The sequence below is a fragment of the Sander lucioperca genome, chromosome 11, assembly GCF_008315115.2.
Source record: "Sander lucioperca isolate FBNREF2018 chromosome 11, SLUC_FBN_1.2, whole genome shotgun sequence".
NCBI classification, from domain to species: domain Eukaryota; kingdom Metazoa; phylum Chordata; class Actinopteri; order Perciformes; family Percidae; genus Sander; species Sander lucioperca.
In genome coordinates, this window is record NC_050183.1 from 12,517,489 (window position 1) to 12,541,356 (window position 23,868).

Consider the following 23,868-nt stretch of genomic DNA (forward strand, 5'->3'; position numbering starts at 1 on the left):
ACACACACACACACACACACACACACACACACACACACACAGCAAGTGAGGAAAGTATGACTTTTTTATGTGCTCATTGGTCCTTCATGTGGTTTTATGATGATATATTAATCAAGGCGATAAGTCACAGTGTAGGGAGTCATTAAAAATATACCTACACCCAGTGGAGTCATCATTCCTCTACTTCAACACACTAAAAAGGGAAGAAAGATGAGAAGAAGAAGAATGGACAGATGACTTGAAAGTTCCAGATTGTCCCAGTGGGTTAAACTTTTGTGGAAAACTGGATATGTTCTTATGTCCCCATCTCACTGCAGCTAAACTCAGTGTTGAATTTTAAACGTGACATTTAAAAGAATACTTCAGCATTTTTTGCTTTATATATACCCATTTGCTTTCTTACTGAGAGTAAGATGAGAAGGTAAAAAAGCCACTGTCGTCTGTTGGTTAAATATGAAGCATCTTGTTAGCTTAGCAGAGAAACAGAAAAACCACTAACCTGGTTCTGTCCAAAGACAACCAAATCCACCTACCAGCATCTCTAAAACTCACTAATTAACACGTTGTATCTTGTTTGTTTAATCCTTACAATAACTAAAGTGTAAAAACACAATTTGTGGTTTTACAGGGAGTTTTTACCTTTATATCCAATGGACCGATATTAGAGTGGTCTCAGTTATCTCATCTTACGCAAAAAAGCAAATACAGTAAGTCCTTTTTCCAAAATGTCAAACTACTCCTTTAAATAGCCAACCGACTCTAGAGTATTAAAACATGGCCTTGCAGTGGGCTCATAAACGTGCAACTGAATATTAAATTCATATTCCCAAATGTTGTTAATGTTTTAAGCTGAAGGCAGAGAGCAGGAAGGAATGCATGGATAAGACAAGGATTATGGAGTAACAAATATTTAGAGGAAGAGTAAAACATATTGTACACAAATGGGTTAGGTAATTTGCTAGATATGGCACAGTCTGATACTGACAGTGGTAGGAGGAACATGTATGTTAACGCATTAAAAACTACTCATACTGTATGAAATTGATAAAAAGGATACCGAAGCTATCCACAAGCAGCAGTCTTTGTTTGCAAAAACCCCACTCCCATTTTTCAAAAACATATAGAGAGCTAGCCACAGGGCCAACTCATCACATGCAAACGCCAGCTGCTGGGAAGCCAGCATTTCTGGGCCTCATAAAACCAACAGCAAAACAAGAGGGGAGGGAGAGGATTAAGGAAGGAGGCATGAGACATGGGCACAGTCAGAGGTATGGAAGGCTGAGCTCTTACAGGAAGGAGACACATTCCAGTAAAGCTTTTCCAAGATATTCTCCTCCCCTGCTAACCTTTATATAAAACACAGCAACCAAAAAACATCCATACAAGCTGGAGACCGACAGCGTGTGTGTGTGTGTGTGTGTGTGTGTGTGTGTGTGTGTGTGTGTGTGTGTGTGTGTAAAATGCATCTCTTTTTACATAAAACACACTGAGAAAGGGGGTGAATATGCGAATATGAGGTGGTTTAGACTGAGAGCTCGGAGGAGAGAGCACTAGGAGACCGCGATCACATCGACTGGCGTGTGACCAAAACCCCCTCCTTCCCTTCCTGGTCACCCTGGGAAACAACCCCGGCGACTGCAGCATCCCCGTTTACCACGGTGTAGGAGGTTTGGGTGAGGGGGCACAGGGCAGGGTCAGGTGATGTAATGAGGTTGGACACGAGGAGAAAGGGATCAAACAGAATGGGAGATGAAGATGGACGCAGATACAATGACCAGGTATTGACGGACGGACCCTTCGGACCCTAACCCAAGCCCCAGGCACAAGAAAGAAAAATGCAAGCTCTCTCAAATGGAGCTGTTTCACACATAAGGAATCAAACTCCCTGGGATACACACACACACACACACACACACTCTTATGGACGGAGACACACAAAAAAAAACATACACAGCACAACCCTCAGCCCCTACTGTATGTTCAGAGTGAAATCAATGAGTACCAAAGGGACCAGGCGTGGATGTGAATTCCTTATGCCTGAAGGTTAAGTGAGGAAAAGGCAGGCAGCGGAACATTGCAGAGGGGAGGAGAATAGAGCAAAGAGGAATGGAGGAGAGAGTATTGGAGAGAAAGAGGTAAGTTTCCTGACACTGAATGCACTGTGGATCTCTCTTACCAAGAATAGTAGATAGCAAGGGTCTGCTCTTCAAAGAGAATATGCATGGCACGGTGAACACTGCTCTGGCAACAATAAGGTTGTAAAATCTTTATCTCCACAGGCTCCTTGCATGGCTCACCTTGACCTGATGGCAGGAGTTCCGTCTCTGCTCTTGTACCTACAATACTTCCTCTCTGAATGAACACCCCCCATTTTTCTCTTCTCTCCAGCAATCTATAACCCTGTTCTCGCCATTTGTTATTTTCCCCTTTCACTTCTCCCCCTCTGCCCTTTCTCTCTAACCTTCTATCGCCTCTTTCTTTTCATTCTCTCTCTAAGACTGCCTACCCCCTTCCCCTTCTATAACTTCCTATATTGTTCCTATATAGATTCCTAAACTTTTTCACTTTACACTTTATTCCCTGCCTCCTGACCACCTGCGGAAGCAACAAGTCTCCCCCCCCGCCTCTCTAGTTCTCCCGTTCCCACTCCTCATCTCTGGTCTCCTTCTTGCTTTCTCAGTGTTTAGTCCAGACTGTGACCCCTAGCAGTTTTCCTAAGGGTGAAAGTGATAAAAGATCAATGGACTGTGCCCCATCTCAAATGTGAAACAATCAATGCTCAGGCTGCACATGCAGCAGTACTATCTCAACTTTGAACAACAATGAACAGCTTCCTCAACAAAATATTGAAAAAAAATAAGATATCAAGTTGCACCACAGAGAGAATCTTGAAAAATGATTTAAACCAAGACAAATGACTGATGATTTTTGAGGGACTTATTAAAATGTTCAACTCTCAATGTAGAGATTGTATTAAAGTTTTAAAATAGTGTCCAGGGTGTCTGATGGGCTGTTTTGTCATACAAATATCTCTTTCCTTGCATTTCCTGTCTGTATCTCTACTGTCGCTGTCAAATAAAAGGCAAAAAGGCGGCCCCAAAAAATTCATAAATAGTGTCCAAATATATGGCAACTGATGTCACAATTTGTTTTAACTAAACCTAAATAACAAATCTAAACCAATCTCACCCTAACAAAATTAACCACATCAAAATTAGCTTAATTAAACAAAATTGTGCTGTGCTGGTGTGGTTACGCAATCATGAAACCTGCAGAAACTGTGCAACAGGAGTAATATAAACTAGAGAAACCCAGTTTTTATTATCAGTAAAAGTAGCTTATTCCATGTAAAACAACACACATACACCACACATATTAAAAGTATGAAAACAGAATGTGACCTACAGCATCAACTGCTTTCAGCCAACCACAGCCCTGCATTGCTGCAGTGCATTGTGGGCATACAATTAACATGAAGGACTGTGGTCTCTGGGCAACTATGACCTGCAAGCTGAGCTCAAACTTCTTCCTTGCACGTTCTCCACCTCTCTATGCCTGAGGCGCTATAGAGAAGGTGTAGTCACTGGTGCGTTGAAATGCAGCCCAAGTGATCAGCAACCCAGGGGAGTTAGGAGAGAGGAGGGGAGGAAAATGTGGGTGTTGCCTTGGCCGCTAGTGTGGCTCTAAAAAAATGTGTGTGTATGCGATGCACGTGAAGGTTGCCACGGTGAAACATCAGAATGACTCCTATCATCCATGTCTATCATTGTTCTGCTCCTCTCTCTTTTCTCTTTGTTCCCTCCGCTACGTGTTCCTCCCAAGCTCGTTTCCACTCGAGTGTGGTCTACAGCAGAGCCATGCAGTGTTTTGCTCCTGACTAATCAAACTAGTCAGTGTCACTGGGCGGCCTTATCTAAAACACATGGCCATGTCAGTTCACTTCACTCGCCAGCTTTTCAACGTTTAGCAGGTTCCCGGGCTAAAGAACCTTAACTCAGAGTCTACAGCTCAGCCAAGCCACAGAGAAAGAAGTAAAGAAGAAGAAGGAGGGATAACAGATAAAGAATATCTGTAAGATGGTATCTTACAGATATTCTATTCTATTCTATTAGATATTTTAGATATTTTATACATTATTACTAAAAATGCATATTTTTTTATTTTGCACATTATGACTTGTAGTGGAGGTGAATGTTAATACAGCATAACCACGTGGGAAAGTGCCAGTGTATTTGTATATATTTTTCCTACAGTACTTGAGGATGGTTTGTTTGTTTATGTGAGTATCTGAGCCAATGTGTTCTCACGTCACTCCTACAGACGACTGCAGGGTGACAGTGTGTTCACACATTCCCATAGTTTACCTCATAGAGCAGGCATCCTAGCGACCAGATGTCAGATTTGAAGTTGTATCCGTTTTCATGTATTCTCTCCGGTGACATGTAGTAAGGGGTACCCACTGGAACAGAGGGAGAGAGGGGGGGGGGGAGATGCGTTAAAGAAGAATGCAAACCCATGCTTCATTAACGTCACTGACACACCTCAACATAGAACAGGAAAGCAGGTGAAGAATGGAAGTGTAGTCTGACACGACACATTCACAGGTTGGAATACTCACCATGTTTTAATGAAACTAGACGTGGACTTTAAAGTGCAATGCCTCTGTTAATTCAAAGTAAGCTGAAGTAAGATTAAATTTAATAAGGTTAAATATCATCATGCAAACACACATACAGTAAATACAATTTTACCAGTACCACAAAGTTGCATACATATGTACAGCAGACATACTCGCACACACAAAATATACATAAATCAGTTTTGATTACTGGGGCTCAGTAATGATCTGAAACAGTAGTCAGAGAGTACGCCCAGGGAGCAGCGGTGGAGCCTTAAAAGTTGGCCCGTTTCTGGTTCTGGTTTGGAAATTCATGAATCCCAAACTGCCATGGAGACTGGCAGAGCTCCAGAGAATCAGACCTTCACCCAACTGGACACAGAGACGAACCACAGCTCAACATCACATCCATAACAGGCTGCAGGACGCTTTTAGCCGAGCCTGACTGGCTGCTTTTTTTTTCATTTGCTTTCTGTTTGCTGTGATTTCCCATGTAAAAGTCGATCAAGCAAATCCTGCAGAGGTTTTATATTAATCACATATGGTTAAAAGGATGGAAATTTTACCAGCCCTCTAACCGGTGCTGAGCAGCTCTCATTCGCATTCCACATCCTCTCAAGCAAACATGTGAACGGAGGCTGACTGAAATATGAAGATGACGGCTACACAGGCAACCTCCATCTGTAGTATCACTGCCCATGACAATGTGAGCTTGTGCTTTATATGTAAAAAATAATAACATCATCTTGCATTCTCCTTGAGATCCATACTGATTATTAACCTGAAAACTGATTTGTTACGCTCAAATATATGTCTTAGATTACTAATTAAGTTCCTTATATTGCAAATTATTATTATTATTTAAGTTACATTAACTGAATTCCAAGTCTGATTACAATATGAGATACATGACCTAACATTGCATTGTTTTATTTTTTTTCACAGTTTATAACTCTTTTCTACTTGTTTGAAATGCAGTGTGCCCAATGTTCCCGCTAAGCTTCTGGTGTCCAGTATTATGCCAAGGAGTTCTCAGGTTTTCAGTCCAATCAAACATGACACCAGCTCATTTTGCTTTTTTCCGTCTAGAGTCGAGGGTGTACACATGACATGAAATTAGCTTGTGGAGTAATTGGTGGAATTAAATCTTAAATAGTACTCAACACCACAGGCTGAAAGGGAAAACTACTAGGTGGACCTTTTTATAGCTTTGCTGTGTGAGGTTAAATAAAAATGAAGTTGAAAAAGCTGCTGTACCTCATTTATACATTGCAAATGTAAATGTAAAAGCTGAATTCAATTTAATGTAATAGAATTTCTTTTTTTTCCTTCTTTTTTTCCCTTACAGAAAAGGGAACAGTTGTGTGTTATTTTTTATAACCCAAACCGTCTTGCCTCTAGCCTTTAGACAAACTGTGTGCTGGGAAACTGGTAGATAGAGCTATGAGGAAGAGGGCAACTAGTAGGTGTTGATTTTACAATACGCACAAACAGCTGAAGTGAGCTGGGTAGGTGAGAACAGCTCTCAAGTGGAAAGAACTCATGAGAAAAGTCAGCTAGCAGGAAAATGGTAGGAACAAAACATAACTACACACTCACCCGCAGTACACACACACACACACACACACACACACAAACTCTCTAGAGCCATTCTGCACATTAACAGGTTGGAAGAAACTCAACTATTTTAATTGCAATTAATAAAACTATTACAGAGGGGGCTATTAGATTTGAAGTCTATGGGAACTGAAATGAAAGGCTAGCACTTTTAATTTTGGTGCAGATCTAATTGGGTTGAGAAAACACGCTTTCATCTTAAATGTGCGGCTTTGAATCATGAAGTGTTACCTGTCATTCCAAAACAAATCAGCATCTGACAGGGAAGAAGCAAGAGATAGCAAGTGGAAGAATAAGCAGGGGACTGCTGTTTTAATTGGTCATCAGGTTGGTATTGTCGTGTGTGTGTGTGTGTGTGTGTGTGTGTGTGTGTGTGTGTGTGTGTGTGTGTGTGTGTGTGTGTGTGTGTGTGTGTGTGTGTGTGTGTGTGTGCGCCTGCGAGCTGTGAGGTCTCATGGTGCAGTCTGAACAAGCTCCCCTAACATTCATTATTAGTTGATTAAAAAGAATCAGCCTCTTTTATGCTAATAGTGGCAGCATAAAAAAGGCGGCAGCGCTGGGCTCAGGCTCCTTCAGCATGCTAAATCAAGGGCACATTACTTATTCATGCAAATAAATTGAAAGTCATGTTGGGATTGATTTCCATTATTGTGAATGGCTGTGACAACACTGTACTCTGTGCGAAACAGGGTAATCATTGTTGTATAGGAGGTGAGATGCCATCCAGTATAAAGAACCCCGCACTTCTAGCCCCCTGCTAAATGTTCTGTTAAATGAACCAAAATTGGTGATCTTTTAAATACATGTATTGATTCAGACTAGCTGCAATTTCCTTATCAACAATTTAAACCTCAAGCTTTTACAGGACCATTTATAGGACCATTTAAACACTGTGAAGCATTTCATAGGGAGTAAGCCTTCTCTAATCTGTGTTCTTACCAGTTTCTGTATTTTGAACAGCAAGCAAGATTCTGCTCAAATCTCAAAGGCTATGCTTGAATTTCTCATTCAGACCCAAGGCAGGAGTTTGAAAACCTCTGCTCTATCGTGTCCTAACAAATTAAGACGTAACATTCTAGAAAGCAGCTCAGCCAGAAATGACTTAATCTCATAGTCAAAAGGCATTCTCTGTATTCCCTTTTATCCCTATTATGCTTTTCTTTGTTTTCTATATGTCCTGCTAAGCTCTCACCCTCCATTTGGCTCTCAGCCCGCCCCTCTCTGTTTCACAACTAGCTTGCCTTTATAAGATAACCAAGCCTTTATATACATGTTGAAATAGTCATAATTATTTTCAACATCAGCCACCCTGTAGTCTTTCTGCTTCCATCTTGTTCTCCCTCCTCCTCTCCTTTCCTTTTCCTCCCATTCCCCCGGTACTCATCGTTAACACCTCTCTCATTACAGGTGTTAATTGCAGGTATATTATACTACTTATTACTGCCAATTGGCTAGTCTGTCATTCCTCGAATGATTGCATCAGCTTTCCTCTTACTATCGTTCTTTTAGTCTTTTTCTCTCTAATCCAATTCAACTTCAACTTTCATAACCCTACGTACCCATCATCAGCACTGAAAATCAGAGTGTGTCTTTTTCATGCTTGAGTGTATTTTTGTCAGTATTGTGTCCCCAAGTGTGGATGTGTATGTGTCACTGTTTGTCTGTTTGTATGCTGTAAATCTGTGTGAATGTGCATGAGCATCTGCCTCTGCATGTGTGTGTGCATGCATTCATGCCCATATGGATATGCACATGTGTCTCTGTGCCTTCATACATCTGTATAGGAGACAAAGAGCCTGTGTATGCAAGAGTGAGTAAGAGACAAAAAACACTGTGTGTGTAGGCTGCTGAGCGGCTGAGTTGAAAGCCTGGGAGCTGACAGGCTGTATGCCTGGACCTCCATCTCATCTCCACCACCCTGCTCTTCTGTTCAGCTGGGTGGCTGGGCTCATTACAGACCATTGCAATTGCGCACGCACACGCACGCACGCGCACACGCACACGCACACGCGCACTCTCACTTTTCTTTTTTCTCCTTAATTTTTCTGTCACTTCGTCATATTCTCCCCTTTCTTTCTCCCGCTCCTAACTTTGTTCTCTCTCTGCTTTCTTTTTTTCTCCTCTTTTTTTCCAGTGTCACTCTGTCACATTCTCTTCTCTCACACCCGACACATTCTACCTTTCTTTTTCTGTTTCTTTGTCAACCGTTCTCCTATTTCATGTGCTCCTCTTTTTCTGACATACTTCTTTCTCTCCTCTCTCTCTCTCTTCACTCCATCTTTCATTCTCCAAATTTAGTTTATTTCACACCTCTTCTCTCTCTCTCTCTCTCTCTCTCTCTTCCTTCCTTTCTCCCCAACCTTCGTCTTTCTCTCTGACTGAAAGTCAAAGCCCCTGAGGGAGGGACATAGGGGAGGAGAAGTGAGGACAAGTGAGACAGAGAAACAGCAGCAGGAGAGAAGGATATGTGACAAAGACAGAGAGCAGATCTGCTATTTAAAAAAAAACACAAGAAATGTCAAGGGGAAAGCCAGGGACAGAGGCTGGAAGGATGACGCACTCTGAGTCCCTTGCGTCGACAGGTCATGCTAACCCAGGGACAGTACAAGATCCTCTACTGAATACATCCTCACATAATACAACGTATACAAAATGTACCATTACAACATCTCATATGCATATTTCACATGCTTATCTGGGATGAGTAAATGTTATGATTGTGGGGCCAATGTAACTGTTCTAAATCAAAAGGTATTTATGTTTCACATGACTGTGCATTGACTCTGCACTGGAAGAAATGACACTGTGATTTGTGTAGTTTCCTGGAGATTAACGAAGCAGTTTTGATTACTTCAGATTAATGAAAGTATTCCAGTTGACCCCTGTGCTTGTGGGCTGCCTATCCTCCGTCAGCCTAAAGAGGGTGCTGTGGACTCAACATTTAATGAGCAATCACAGACGCTCTTCCCCCAACTCTGCTGGCACTGCAGGCTGCTTTGTTGATAGGGCTACTGTTGAGCTGATCATGTGATTCACACTTTCTCAAACGGCTGGGCCGCTGCTTGTACATGGGCTGAGAATAGCATGCTGTTTGCAGTAATAACAGTTTGACATAAGGATGTGAGACAGTGAGAATGACAGTGTTTATATTTGTCTATGGACTCATTTTTCTAAATTTTCAAATGTATGAAGCAGCTTAAAATGCATAGATGTTAAATAGTGTAACCATCTCCACTACAATGACCTGTGCCACATTTTACTGTATACTACTGGACAGAAAACAGCTTATGTGCATTGCTAGCGAACTCAAGAGATTAATTTCAACACTATTAACACAAAATACCAAGACAAAGGAAGGGAAGCCAGCTCAAAATGATCAGTACTGTATGCAAATTTCTACCTGTGTCGTTTTTTTGTGTTACAGACCAGACACCTGATCCAAATTAATTTACAAGCAAACAACAAGCAGCCACTTCCTCTGTGTTTGTACAGTACTGTTGCCAAATGAGTGTAACCAAATCTAAAATTGGGGGAATAACTTGTTAGATGTATCAGAAAGTTCAGATTTTTCTTTAACCAATGACCATTACATGATTTTAGCAAGACACTAGACTATGTGCTGCTTTTGTTTATTTTGGTAAGAATTTCTGGACAATTATAATGTCCAGAAACATGTTTTTGTTAGACTTAAAAAGTAGTCAGTGATTGAAAAAAAAACAAAAAAATCAGCTTGTTTAGTGGCATTTTTTACTGATGCTGTTACTAAGGATGTCCTGTCCTTAATTCTTAAGACATGTTCAAAATTGTACCTTCAACAATGTCTTAATTTAATGTCTTAACAGTAATTCACTCCCTCATCTGATCAAATCTTTTCTACACAAGAGGAGAACAAATGATTTTCTGATACCATATATTTGATTATTTCTGGAAAGGTTGAAGTGTTTTATGGATTAATTTCAAACATTTTCAGTTCATAACAATATATCCCTCATGCCGTCTTTTTCTTGACTTTGCAGCATTATGCACTGTGTTGCTAAAAAACAAAAAGGTGCAGGAATAGAGACTTTAAAAATGCGGCACAGTGATGAAGGCTTACAGGAACAGGCTGTTAACAAATTGTTAATAGGTACGCTTTTGTTTCAAACACCCCACCTTGAACTGAGGTAGATGTGTGTATGTGAGTCTCTGTGTGGATTTGTGTTAAACCCCATGTCTCCTGTTAAGTGAGGCAAGCTATATGTTTGGTATGTAAGTGGTACAAATGTCTATTCCTTTAGAAATCAATAATCACTTAAATGTTGTTTCACACACTTCTTGAGGTTACAGGCTTGACTCCTAAAGATTTAAAGTAAAAGGCCCACAGTCATTAAACACCCTATGCGGTTAAAGAATGCATTTACACATGTGGTACCATTCTGTTTGTCAGTTTGTACAGTCTCAGGTTTAGCACACGTATATTTCTTAAACTAAGCCAAATGTACTTTGAGCAAAACAAATAATGTTATTTCCTACAGGTGACAAACACACCCATCAATGCCAACAGTAACCCTGATGGTAAAGTTGGCTGGCTTGTTTTATGGCACAGAGTCACAATCAGAGCTGTGTGTCGAAGGTCTCCGCCAGTCTTCATCTCTGTTAGGTTTAAAGGTCAAGGCAACAGGAAGTGGCTAAGTGGTCTATGTAGAGGCTGGGCACAGATATGGCCAGGCAGTATGGCTACATGACACATGGCTCTGGGCTCACCATGCCTAATGAAACACATCCAACATTGATTACTGGGGACCGCTGTGTCCAAATGTCTGTGCATTTGTGTGCTCATGAGTAAAGAGCGTGTGTTTAAGGGTGTATATCCACATATGTATGGACTATAGTAACTTACCTAGTGAGTGAGCGGCGGTTGTTTTGGAGCTGAAGAATCGTCCCAGTCCCAAGTCTCCTAGTTTCACTACTCCTGTAGCTGTGATGAATACATTGGCTGGCTTGATATCTGGAGAGATATTGGTTGCATATAAAAAGCAAAACTAATGTTACAAAAATGAGGGGAAACAATGCCTGTAGTACAGAGATATGATCATAAAATAAAGTGCATGTCCACTGTGATGGAGATTAATTTCGGAAAGTTTAGTTTCTGGTCTTTGCTCAGAAATCATGACTGTATAACATGCATAAATTGTATTATTGAAAATGTTCACTTCAGTTAATGTGGGCGTTAGCAAACCGTTTCTTCTGCTTTTTCTAATGTAGGCCTAATGTTAATGTGACCTGCATCAGCCTTTGAAATGTACTACTCTAATATAATAGTAAGCGGCTTTTGAATAGGCGGCCTTTGTTAAGTGGTCATTAAAGCCCAGAGCTCAGGGTTCATTAGTGTCCCTGTGCCCTAATCAGAGTCAGAGCCCGAGCCCGACGGAAGTACACCACTTGTAGGTGTAGGGGTGTGTGTGTGTGTGTGTGTGTGTGTGTGTGTGTGTGTGTGTGTGTGTGTGTGTGTGTGTGTCCGTGTCCAAAGACAGGACAGCAGTAGTATACAGCAACTTCTTTAGATTGTTTTCCCACCTTTCAGACATCTATTGGTTTCAGCCCAATTTAGTGTGCTATTAAAATTTACTTGCAGACTTTAATCTTGAGGCAGATAATCTTTCACAGCGAACATCATCTTCATTTTTTGTTTGACTGTTTAGGTAACTCTCCCTGTTTTTGGTACATTTATGACAACACCTCATTTTATTTGAGGTTCAAGAGTCTTTTGTTTAGGCAAAACATCCACTTGTCAATGAGACCAGTCCCAGATGAGTTGCAGGAGAAGTCTCATGGCCCCCTGTCGGAGGGGGGGTGTCTCAAACATCATTAAACATGCATCATTTTGATTGGTAAGACAGGACAATATGCCACTCCGTATCAAGGACGATTTACCTCTTACATCTGTGCACAGCACAACAGAAATGACTAACAATGTCAATGACAAATTGTTGCCCAGGGTCGGTGACTGCAATAGAGTTCAGCCTTTTCAAAATAATTGAAAGTCACTGCAAGGTAATTTTCACACCATAATGAGACATTTTTTTGTTTTTTTAAAGGGCTAATGTACGAGTTTGTAATTGGTCACATGCTTTGAGACATTATTTACATAATGAATCATATCTCTCTTTGGTTTGCTCAAACTTTATTTTCTAGAAATGATAACCAGTTTAAAAGTAACCACTGTTTTTATGCAACTTTTTATCCTGGTAATATGTCACAACATTAGTAGAAGGTGTGAAAAGATGCAGTATTTGTATAAGTCTCTCCAACTAGTATGCACATTCCATTAGTACTCTAAAGCTTTTTTTTAACCATTCATGGTTGCTTAATTTATAAGCACAAACTTGTCCAGGTTAAACAATGAACAAATAAGAAAATGTTTTCTTTATATTGGGCAGGGTTGGTAATGTTGGCATTCACCGGTAAGCAAACACCTAATATTATCATACACAATGTTTAAAACAAACATGACTACTGTTAGCAATGTCGCCACGACGCGCATTGAGCTCAGGGTCGTACACAGGAGGGGTAGAGTACGCACAGCGGGGCAGGGAGGCATTTCATTGGTTCTTTCTAAGCGGACCGTGAGGCAATGATTAGTCGCCGTTTTTACAGGATTACAGCAGCTACAGATGACAGATCTTTTTCACTTCTTTTTCAGAGGCCATAAGTTATTTATTGCTGTCGGGGTGTAAAGACCATTTTAAACAATATAGAAAAAAGTTTATATTGGAAATAGTTACCAACCCTGCCTTTAGAGTGTGTGTGTGTGTGTGTGTGTGTGTGTGTGTGTGTGTGTGTGTGTGTGTGTGTGTGTGTGTGTACGCTACCTCTGTGCATGACTCTCCGGGAGTGCATGTGTTCGAGAGCACTGCACAGTTGGACAAAGTATTTCCACACTGTTCTCTCTGGGATGAGCCTCCTCTGCTTCTTAAAGTGCTGTAAAATAAATACAAGCACACACACAAGACACACACATCCCGAATCAGAAAATCTAAGCAACATTAGCATACCTGAAAGAAGGAACAAATAAAATATTTTAATAGGAGTGGGAAAAGGTCTTGTGTGGCACGGAATACAATTTTTACATGTTAGCAAAGTGTTTATGTCGGTGTGTGTTTATACAGCATCCATCCCCAGCCCCCAGCTCTGACTCCACTGCTAATGGAACCCAGACCCACTCTCCTCTCGGTTTGTCCCTTGCCTAACCAAGCTTCGTCTCATTTTCTCTATGGCCTTCAATGGAAAGCACATGCATTCTCAGGAACAGAGAGAAGAAATTTGTGGTACCTTCCAAAACTCTCCCATCTGGCACACAGCTCTTTTGTTAGGTACAGCTCTCAGTGGCACAGTGGTTCCAGTTGTTTTTGGTTTATTTATTCATTTTGGAGGGCTGAGTGAGTCGTTCTGGATCATCAAGAGAGTGGTCCATATCCAAAGAAGCCACAATAATGGCAGAGATAACAAATAAGGCATAATGGCTTATTGATCGACAATGACAATAATCAGCAAGTGAGGATAGAAACACATCCTCAAACAGCACCCGGTAAGACTAAGAAGTAGTAAAAAGTCTGGCTACCAGCAGGATTTTATGGGGTGTTCTCATGGTTCCAAGAAGGGAAGCCTGGACTTTAGCCAGCTTGGATGAGAGTCCTGCACATGACAATTACAATTTAAGAGCAACATTACAATAATAATAAAATTCCCAAGATACGGTCCTTTTCCTACTTCCTACCCCCCTACTTCCGGCACCCTTGCTCCAACCACACCCATCTTCAAACTCAGACTTTATTTTGACCTCAACCTCAAACTTCTGACAGTTAAAAAAGACATGACTAGCTTCAACAAATGTACAACAGTGCAAGTAACTTTATTGTATTTTAAGGTATATCTGTGTGACTGTATGCATGTATTTTCAAGAATCATGGAGATATAACTACTGCTAACCATCTTCAGCATGTGTGTTAATGTGTGTTCTATGTGTTGAATCTACTTTCTATTTTTCCTGTTCCAACCAATCCTGTGCCTCTTCAGTGTGTTCTCTTAATGAGGCTACAATATGTATGACACTACATTAGGTAAGTGTATATCTACTTTAGAAAGAGAACATAGTCTTTAGTGTGGTCAGGGGTCAAGGAGGAGAAAGGACAGGACTGTTAGAATTACTGGTCAATTGCCCTAGTAAACAATGTGAGAGAAAGCAAGAGAGAGAGACCGAATGAGAGAAAAGAAAGAGACAGAGAGGGAGTTGGATGGGGAGACAGCAATAAGTGGAATAATGGAAGAAGGTAAACGACAGGTTGTAGGTAATAGTAAGATACAGAAAATTAAGACATGGTATCAGAGAAAGAGAGGGATAAAGAAATATAGATGTGTAGAGAGAGAGAGGGATAGACCTTGACCTACATCCAAACAACGCCTTAGTGAGAAGCCATTCTTCCCTTGCCCTCACATTTCCATATCAGAGGACTGTTTGATGTCAATGGGGGAGCACATTGACACCCACCAACACCACCCTCCTCTCCATGCCTTTAACAGCAAACACTGCACATGCAATATTCTGTAAGTGCATGCAAATCAAGGACCATTTGATTTCATTTGAATTCTGAGATGGTCAGAGAGAGAGAGTAATAGAGAATGACGGAGGGAGAAAAAAAGGAGGAGAGACAGCATGGAGGACGAGAAATCAAAAAGATGAAAAATGTTAAATTCATGCATTGGGGGGGGGGGTGTTCTGTTTTACATATGGCACACTGTTCAAATGTGTTTACTTCACATTACGGCCCAAGGAGGGGAGGCTAATCCATGGCACGCACCTCTGGACTGCCCCTTTAGAAAAACAAATCATTTAGAACTGTGAAGGAAACAAATGGTGAGGAGGAGAGGCATGTATTTGTGTACATGACTGTATATTGTCAGCAGCCATAAGGAGATGACAGTCTGAATGCTCCCAGCATCCTCAGTTGCTTAGCTAAGATAGCTGTGACGCTCAGTGGTTTGTTATCTTACCTCTTCAGGCTGCCATGATGCGTCTTTGTAAAAGTGCATCTCTAAACATTTGCCTGAGTGCATGTTTCTATGGTTGGGTCTGCACATACTTTGCTTACACAGTATACCATATGTATATATTCAGTGTGTGTGTGTGTGTGTGTGTGTGTGTGTGTGTGTGTGTGTGTGTGTGAGTGTGAGCTGAGCCTGCCATGTTCACTCTTGTACCGCTAATCCTCGCCTCTCCTAATTTGCTGTGTTGAACTGTGCGGATGTGGAGCTGCTGAGTATGACTGCAAACAGCTTGTCGAGCTGTGCTGATACAACGTTGCGGCATCATTTATGCATGGAAGAAGACCAGGGTTTTTTACATGCACACCACTAATTTGCTATACTGGCAGGTTTTAATAATAACTGGGGGTTTGGTCTAACTCAAAGACGAATAACATGGTGAGCCTGGGATGTAATCGCTACCACTTTTGAACAACCCGGTTCCTTCTGCTCCAATTTCAACAACATCCCCCCACGAAAAAAACCTTGCTGATCTAGGTTTAAGACATGGTCAACTCGAAACATCCATGTGGCTCAAAGCCACACATTATGTAATTTATTCTAATATACATTTGCTTATATTTGACTCAATGTTGATTTTATTGGTTAGAACCATTGAAATGATTACATCTCTCTGAGCGAGATCTAGCCAAAGTCCTTTATTATATTATTACCACAAATGACAGCTTTTGTGGCAAGTACCTCAACTCAAGAATTAACATGTAAAAGATATGAGGTATAAACGTAAGATTAAAGGCAGATAAGTTATGCTCAGTATTTGTTCATACCCCTTACATACAACACATGCTGGAACTTTATGGCCATTAATCATTGTTCGATTCTTTACAACTTCCCTTTCACAGCCTACACAGACTGCTAGGACCAAATGGGGTTGCAAAAGGCTTTATATTAGTTGGTTTTTGGTTTCAGTATGGAATGGGTGATTCAGATTGACTAAGTGTCCAGGTCAAAATCCCGTAACAACCACCAACCACAAACCACAGACTTCCTTCCGTTATTAAAGGCCACATCAGCAGTTTGTTGCTTTCATGACAGCATTCCTTTTGACACCAAATGTGTGATATGGTGTTGGACTGATTATTTGGTCAGGTATTAGATATACCAGAATTTCCCCTTGGAATAACAAGACACTGGATTTTTGGTATATCTGATAAACCAAGACAGTTGAGTCTGAATGTTCCTGTGTCCTGAGTGTTACTTGAAGTATTTCATGACCACATGATCAAATCAACTGCACTTCCAGCAGTCTGGGCAAGAGTGTTAGCTAGTGGGTGTGCTGTTGTGGAGAGTTCCTTACCTTGATCATACGTGAGAGGTCCCCTGCATCCGCTAGCTCCAGCACAATGTTCAGCTCATTGTCCTCAATAAAAGACGCATGGTACTTTATCACATTGGGGTGGTTCAATTGCTGTGGGAGAAAAACACGACATGTCATGGAGAAGGAAAAGCAGAAAACATGCAGGTGACACTCGTCACATTAAGGGCTTCCATGGTCACACTACTTAATCGGAGAGTGAAAATCACTCACTGCAGAAGCTACAGACAGTAGCATCTTCTTGCAAACATCTTACACAATTTATATCAAAACAACCTTATCAGCTGATAAATAACAGAGGTTCATGTCATAAGTTGTGTGCTTTCATCACCAATTAAAACAACAGTTAAATTCATGTTTGGAATCCATATTTATTAAGTGTGGACCTAATGAGACGGTTTTGTCCTCCAGTGTGACAAAGCTGGGTGACACGTCACAACAACCCCTCTGCCTGTGATCTCTCTCACACACACACACACACACACACACACACACGCCTGACAGGCCGACATGGCTGGCAGTCAGAAAAACAAGCATCCCAGGCTCATCTCTGGCTGCGATTCCTTCCTGTTGGTTGGTCAATAAAGCAGGAACAGCATTCCCTGTAGTAAACAAAAAGTCTCTATCCATCCAGAGCAAGAATAGAAAAGGGGGAGGGAGAGAGGCGCAATGAAGGGGAAGAAACAAATGACACAGTGACACAGACAAGCAAAAGAATGATGGAGACAGGGCGGGGTGAAGAGGTAGGGAAAGAGAACAAAGGTGAGGAAGGAAAAAAAAGAGCAGGAGAGGAATCAGGTGAGCATAGTTAGAGAAAGGGGGAAGGGAAAGATGGTGACATGTGGAGAGCTGGAGACATGGAGCTGTGTGGCGTGGCAATGTCGAGAGAGAGAGAGGGGGGGGCGTGTGTGAGCAGACGGAGCAGTGTGACACGCGTCCTCCACTCGGCTCTGCTTTCTCTGCTGTGATTAAAGAAATGTTCATGCTCCGGATGATCCCAAGAAGAGGGGAGGAAAGCACAGTACAGTACAGTACGCAACACTACACTCTCCACTGTCTCTGCATCCCTCCACAATCCCCTTTCGCATTCGTTCTCTCTTTCCCTTCCTCGTATCTCCATCTTTTCTTTCTCCCTCCCCTGTCCTCTTGCCAGATGTATTTTTGGCTCAGAGTGGCAGATCTGCACAGCTCCACACTGTAGCACAGCCAGAGAGTGATGACAAGTCGTCGTCTCCCCCCCTCCCAACCCATTCCTCATCCACAACTTGAACCTCAGGCGGAGGATGCAGAGAAATAAAGAGATATGTTCACATGCAGATGTTTATGTTAATGATGAATGCAATGCAACAATCATTCATTGGGAAATATCACATAGTTCTGCATGATTATGTAATTACACATGCTCGCTGAGACCCACCAGTGTGTGTAATTACTTAATCATGCAATGTGATATATTTGGTGAGCTGGTGATGTGTTTCAAAGAAGAACAAGATACTGAGTAATGCAATCTGATGGTACAACATCAACCATGATAAGAAATTAGGTTGCAGTGTATTTATAAATGGAATTACATGCTCATATGAAAGCAGCTGGTAAGAATTTGAACAACAATATTAAATAGATCCAAGTGTCCTTCAGCTGCGAAAGTTTAAGTAAAAACAGCTTCTAATGTCCATCACCAGCAGAAACTAATGCCTTGTGTTGCACGACATGTTGATATTTATCACTTCACTGAACAAGAAAATGAGTAGATATGCAATGTTGGGTTGTTTGTCCATTAGAAGAGAAACTAAATAGGTACTAAACTTGCAAAAGAAATGTATTGCTCTTAGAGAGACCTAAAGATTAAACTGAATTTATAGTGTGTGTGTGTGTGTGTGTGTATATGTATGTGTGTGTGTGTGTGTGTGTGTGTGTGTGTGTGTGTGTGTGTGTGTGTGTGTGTGTGTGTATCTCAGGTTAAATGAAGCTGGTTGCTGCCAGTTCTGTCTTGTCAGTAAACCTCTGGTATAATCTAATCAGATTCAGAACCCAGACATGCACACACCACGCATTTTTGCAAAAACACAAAACACAGAGTAGCAAACACAGACATAATTACAGCTTTTCACTGCTGATTAGGGAAGGTCATTGGTCGTCAGAACATAATCAAGGCTTGATAGTAACCCACAAGTGAGTGGAATTTCAAAAATGGAGAAACTAGCAGTGATCAGGCTATATCTGCAACCAACATTCCTATCAGCGAGGATTTAGACAACAGGGCAGAGTGAGATTCTAAAGTTGAAATCATCACGCCAGAACGGGAAAATACAGATGAATGGGCAGACAAACACAGACAGACAAACAAACAAACAAATAGGCAGACCGTTGAAAGGCCATGACTCTGTCTGTGTCTGTGCGTGTGCGTGTGCGTGTGCGTGTGTGTGATCATGCGCCAGTATGTGTGTCATTCCAGTCGGTCCATGCCAGTGTGCCTCTCATTATTCTGATTTGGCTGTGTCTCCTGTTGGCCTGTCTAGTAGGGGATAAGGCAGAAGGACTGTCTCTCTCTCACACTCAGCCCTTTATTATCAGGCTGGCTGGGCAGTGCAGGGCCGGGCATAACTTCCATGTTCACTAGCAATCAGCTTACAGGATGAAAATAAGGGAACAAAAAGCTCTGAGGGGGGGAAGACGAGCAAGGAGAGGGAAAGGAGGGATGGATGGGACGACAAAACAACTGGGTGAATGAGACAGACAAGATAGGAACAAGCAGAAGGTGAAGGACATAGAGAAATGGGTATGAGGATCCAATTAATGAGAGAATTAAAGTAAATGCCTAAAGGAAATGAGAAATGTAGTCACCTGGCAGAGTGTGACATTTAACCCTGCCCTGACCCCTCTTAGGAGGTCAGAGACACAGATCCAGGCGACCCCCGCTGTCTCGTGCCGTCAAGTCAGTGATCTCTGCTACTCAGATTACAGCTCTCTACAGGGTTTCGCCTGCATCTGAGTATTGTTGTCTTTGATTGGCCCAAAGAGCCCCGGGAGCTTCACTGATGTGTTTGAGTGGTACAAACTAATTGGTTTGTTTTCTTTCCCTGTTTATGTGTGAGCATGCGTATGTGCACAAACTGCCTGTAGTGCAAAAGCATGCGCAGAAAGGCTTCATATATGGAGGGAAACGCTATCAGGAACGAATGAATGCACACCCAATCAAACCACAAACACACACAACTTTGACATGCATCTAGAATCTTGCAGACGGGGAGATATTGAAGTAGTCATTAGTTTGTCAATTAGTATTTTACAGCAACCCAGCTGACACATGTTTATGGTAGCTTGATAAATGAAACTTCATGGGGTAAGGCAAGATCAGGAAAGGGAGGAGGCAAAACATCAAGAGACAAGTGCCCGGCTCTGAACATTATAAAAAAGATTAAAAAAAACAATAGTTTTGGCATTTTAAAAAAGAGTCAATGTGAGCCTGGAGGGATGTTACGCTGGTCACACACACACACACACACACACACACACACACACGCGCGCGCTTAGAGCCATGTGGAGACAGTAATACACATGTACTGTACAGTCACACACGCATAATCATTCACATTTTCACTTGTGTGTACAAATACTCAAACACCCCTCTGCATTCATAACCATGCAAGGAAACGCACGCACACACGTGCATGTGCCCACACATCAACACATAAAATCCAAGCCGTCTGGTGCAGATCAATTGTTTTCCTGTGGTGGAAGGTCTCAGCTGAGGCACCTTAAGAGAACACAGCACAGAGCATGACGCCGTCTCCCTCCTCTCTGGTTCTTTACCTTAAGGAGATCTATCTCTTTGATGCAATCTTGCCGAGCTTTGGCATCCATCAAGTCGAATATCTATCAAGAGATCAAAGAGGGGGGAGAGAGAGAGAGAGAGAGAGAGAGAGAGAGAGAGAGAGAGAAGTGTTATGACATATTCAAGAAATGGTAAGATGGAGAGATGTAGAGAAGATAAGGGGAAAAAACACAAAACAGAAAACATGGTTGCTGTTATCTAGAGGGTGGTGTTGGAGTGACTACAGGTGTTTCACATCGGAGTAACACACACAGATCCCTGTGTAAGGTGTGTGTGAGGTGTGTGTATGTGTATGCTTAAACATAATAACATTATATCCTCCTGGTGGTGTGTATGTGTGTATAGTCGGTGAATACTGAATGTACTGTATGTGCATGTATCCGTGCGTGTGCACATTCCCCAAGATAACTGAGTCATATTGTGAAGGTAAATTAGCCTACACAGCACTTCACCACGACGAAAATACAAATAACTCACATGCATGTTTAAGTGTGTGAATGTTGTAGTGGTTCCTGACTATCGGAGTGGTCAATGGTATTTAACAATTAATAAAAAAAAAAAAACCTGACAAAATTAAGAATCTGTAGCTGTGTGTTTCCATTCACACATTTTGAAGTATTGCATTATAAAAAGCTGAATGAAAACGGCAAAATTCAATTAAAATGTCTCAATTAAATACCTTCCCATTTTCTCTCGTTTAGATGGCCAAGGCGACTCGTTTTGTTTCCGGTTAGCAACCTCTACTTATTTTACTAGGTTAACTGCCGGATTACAGCCATGCGTACTTCAGACAAAACTACGCTGTAGCCTAGTTTATTCGTTATACCAAACCAGTTGATAGAAACATGCCAAATTTGAATTTCTTGTTTATGACGTTTCAAAGGTTCGCTAAAAATTCGCTTGACAATTGAATGGAAACACGACTTGTTACTCTTTTCTTGCATCTTTTTGTAATTTATTTCTATTTATCATGCTTTGAGTTTATCAAGTTGAATCAAGAATACCAGTGTGTGGATTTATGACTTTCTACTACAGTAGAATGAAGGTGAGATCCCCAGTGCTTAATTGCCCATAAGTGTGAGTATATTTGGTTGTCTGTTTGTGTTTTTCTGGTGACAGACCGTCTCAGGTTACCCATTCATGAGGAACAATAGTTCAACATCTCACTGGCTGAACTGGCTGCACATGGTATCCAAAGTGGTGCGTATTACTGTGTGCGTCTTACCTGGACTTTCTTCAGGGCCATTGACGTGTTGTCTAACAGGTACCTCGCCCTGTACACCTCACTGAACTGGCCCCGTCCGATCTTCTTCTCAATCTGGAAGTTTGCCAGTGAGTTATGGCCCATGTCTGGTTGCAATGGTTTCTGAAAGAAAAAAACAACTTTATTAGCAGCTATGCACACAACACAACGAGCGCACACACGCATGCATAAATAAAACATCCTATTACATAAAATGCAGGCACCTCATCATTCCACCTAAGTTGCTTAAGTTCACAGGAATCCAAGTCATCTTCCTTCCTTTGTCTGCCAAGTTCTATCACTGACAGTCTGGCACTGGGCCACAGACTACAGGACTCCTCGCCTCTCCTTGCCACACGATTGGCTGTGCAGGCTGAGACACTCAACTCACCTTGCACAATAAATAAACCAGAATGAGCCCCTTGGATATGATGTGTGAAAAAAAAAGCACAGAGCAGGCTGCATGACCTTTCCAGCCTTTTGGTAAACTTGTACAAGGCGTCGGCGGGAGCAAACAGAAGGTGACAGATATCAGAATGCCACATGTCACCAGCACTTCTGCCAATGTGGCCGTGGGAGCAGCTCAGGGGCAAGCGACTTGGGACAGAGGGAAGAAGACAAAGAGGTCGAGAAAGTCAAAAATGAATCTCCCAAGCATTAAAACACACAAGAAGGGAGTGTCATCATACTCATGGTAACTCTGTCAAACTGCTTCACTTACGTTTAGCAGTTTGACAGAGTTACCATCAGACCGCAAGCCATAAAGGATTCCCTCACAAAGGAAAACTATGAGATCCAGGAAAAACGTACCCAACCAAAATACTATAAAAGGGAAACAAGTATAGCTGTGTGGTTAGAAGGGCAACAACTAATGGTTATTTTACAACTGACCATGACTTCACTGATGACTTTTTAAATTAATCAACTTAACGTTTAGTCTGTAAAATGTCAGAAAATTGTGAAATTGGCCATTACAATTTCAAATGCCCATGGTAACATCTTCCAATTGCTTGTTTGGTCCAGTCAATAGTCTTGAACCCAAAAAATATTCAATTATATAAAGCAGAGAAAAGCAGCAAATGTTTGTTTTTTCTGACAGCTAAATAAATGAACTGATTGTTTCAGCATCAGGATTTAACCATAAGATCATGCCACATACTTTATTTAATACAGCAAAAACCTATATATTTAATTTTGACAACAATCAAGTGGAGTGATGTCATCAATCATTTAATTGTCTGTATGCTGACAAAACCAACCCGAGACTGAATATTATAATATATAGACACTTACACATCGATAGTGACGGGAAGGGAAGCACAACTCCAAACAGGACTGTTTATACAAGGTATAAGGCTGGGGGTGGGGCAACCAATTTAAGCATTTCATTGTTTTTTAATGTTTAAAGTTGACAGCCAAAGGAAGAGGCGTGAGCCAATTAGATGCCCTGTCCAATTAACACTTAACACCGTCGAGGTGTGTGCATTTTTCAGCATGACACCACCATCATCCCGAGCTGTCTGAGAGTCACAGTGACAGAGAGCATGATGCACTTACAGGAACTCTAAAAAAAAAAAAAAAAAAAAAAAAAAAAAAATGCTTTGCTAATAGCTACCACTGAATGCTGTAACAGCAGTAACATATTGTTCCAGTGTGGACTTTACATACGCTATAAACTTGCATAAAAGAGAGGCAAAATGCAAACCTACACATAGATCTACAAGGTGTGTCACATTGTAAATGTTGCCATATTGTGCAATGACTTGTCATAATGTTGACAGAAGCATTTGTGCAAGGATAAATGATGGACAGTTTGAGGTGTATATATTCAGAGAGCGCGAGAGAAAAAGAGAGTGAGAGATGGGGGCGGGGCAGAGGACAAGAGGGCATTGCTTTCATTCGCTGCGTGGTAGCTTGACAAATGTTAGCATGAGCCTCTAAAGCGCTGTGACAACCGCCTGCTGAGAGCACAGTCTTGCTAATGTGTCCTGGCATGCCAGCCCCCTAATCACACATTTACATATGCAATGACCTACATTTGCATGTCAGATCGCACACTGTCCGGCATGATTAACAGTGGGCACCTCCCTGTATGGAGTCGCCCTGGGTGGCAGCAGAGGCCGTGCGAGGGCGGAAGAGAGGGCTGGAGGGAGGGCGGC

The 23,868-nt window shown here is 41.6% G+C and overlaps 1 protein-coding gene across 1 annotated transcript in view; it reads right to left on the minus strand.

Moving 5' to 3' along the window:
- Positions 1–23,868, minus strand: part of nek7 (NIMA-related kinase 7) — a 66,056-nt gene that overhangs the window by 10,718 nt on the left and 31,470 nt on the right. The window contains exons 3-8 of the mRNA XM_031308443.2: positions 21,692–21,832; positions 20,445–20,507; positions 16,614–16,724; positions 13,087–13,195; positions 11,115–11,222; positions 4,365–4,459 (exon numbers count right to left, since the gene is read on the minus strand). Coding sequence (XP_031164303.1) covers positions 4,365–4,459; positions 11,115–11,222; positions 13,087–13,195; positions 16,614–16,724; positions 20,445–20,507; positions 21,692–21,832 — 627 coding nt within the window. The remainder of the gene's footprint in view (positions 1–4,364; positions 4,460–11,114; positions 11,223–13,086; positions 13,196–16,613; positions 16,725–20,444; positions 20,508–21,691; positions 21,833–23,868) is intronic.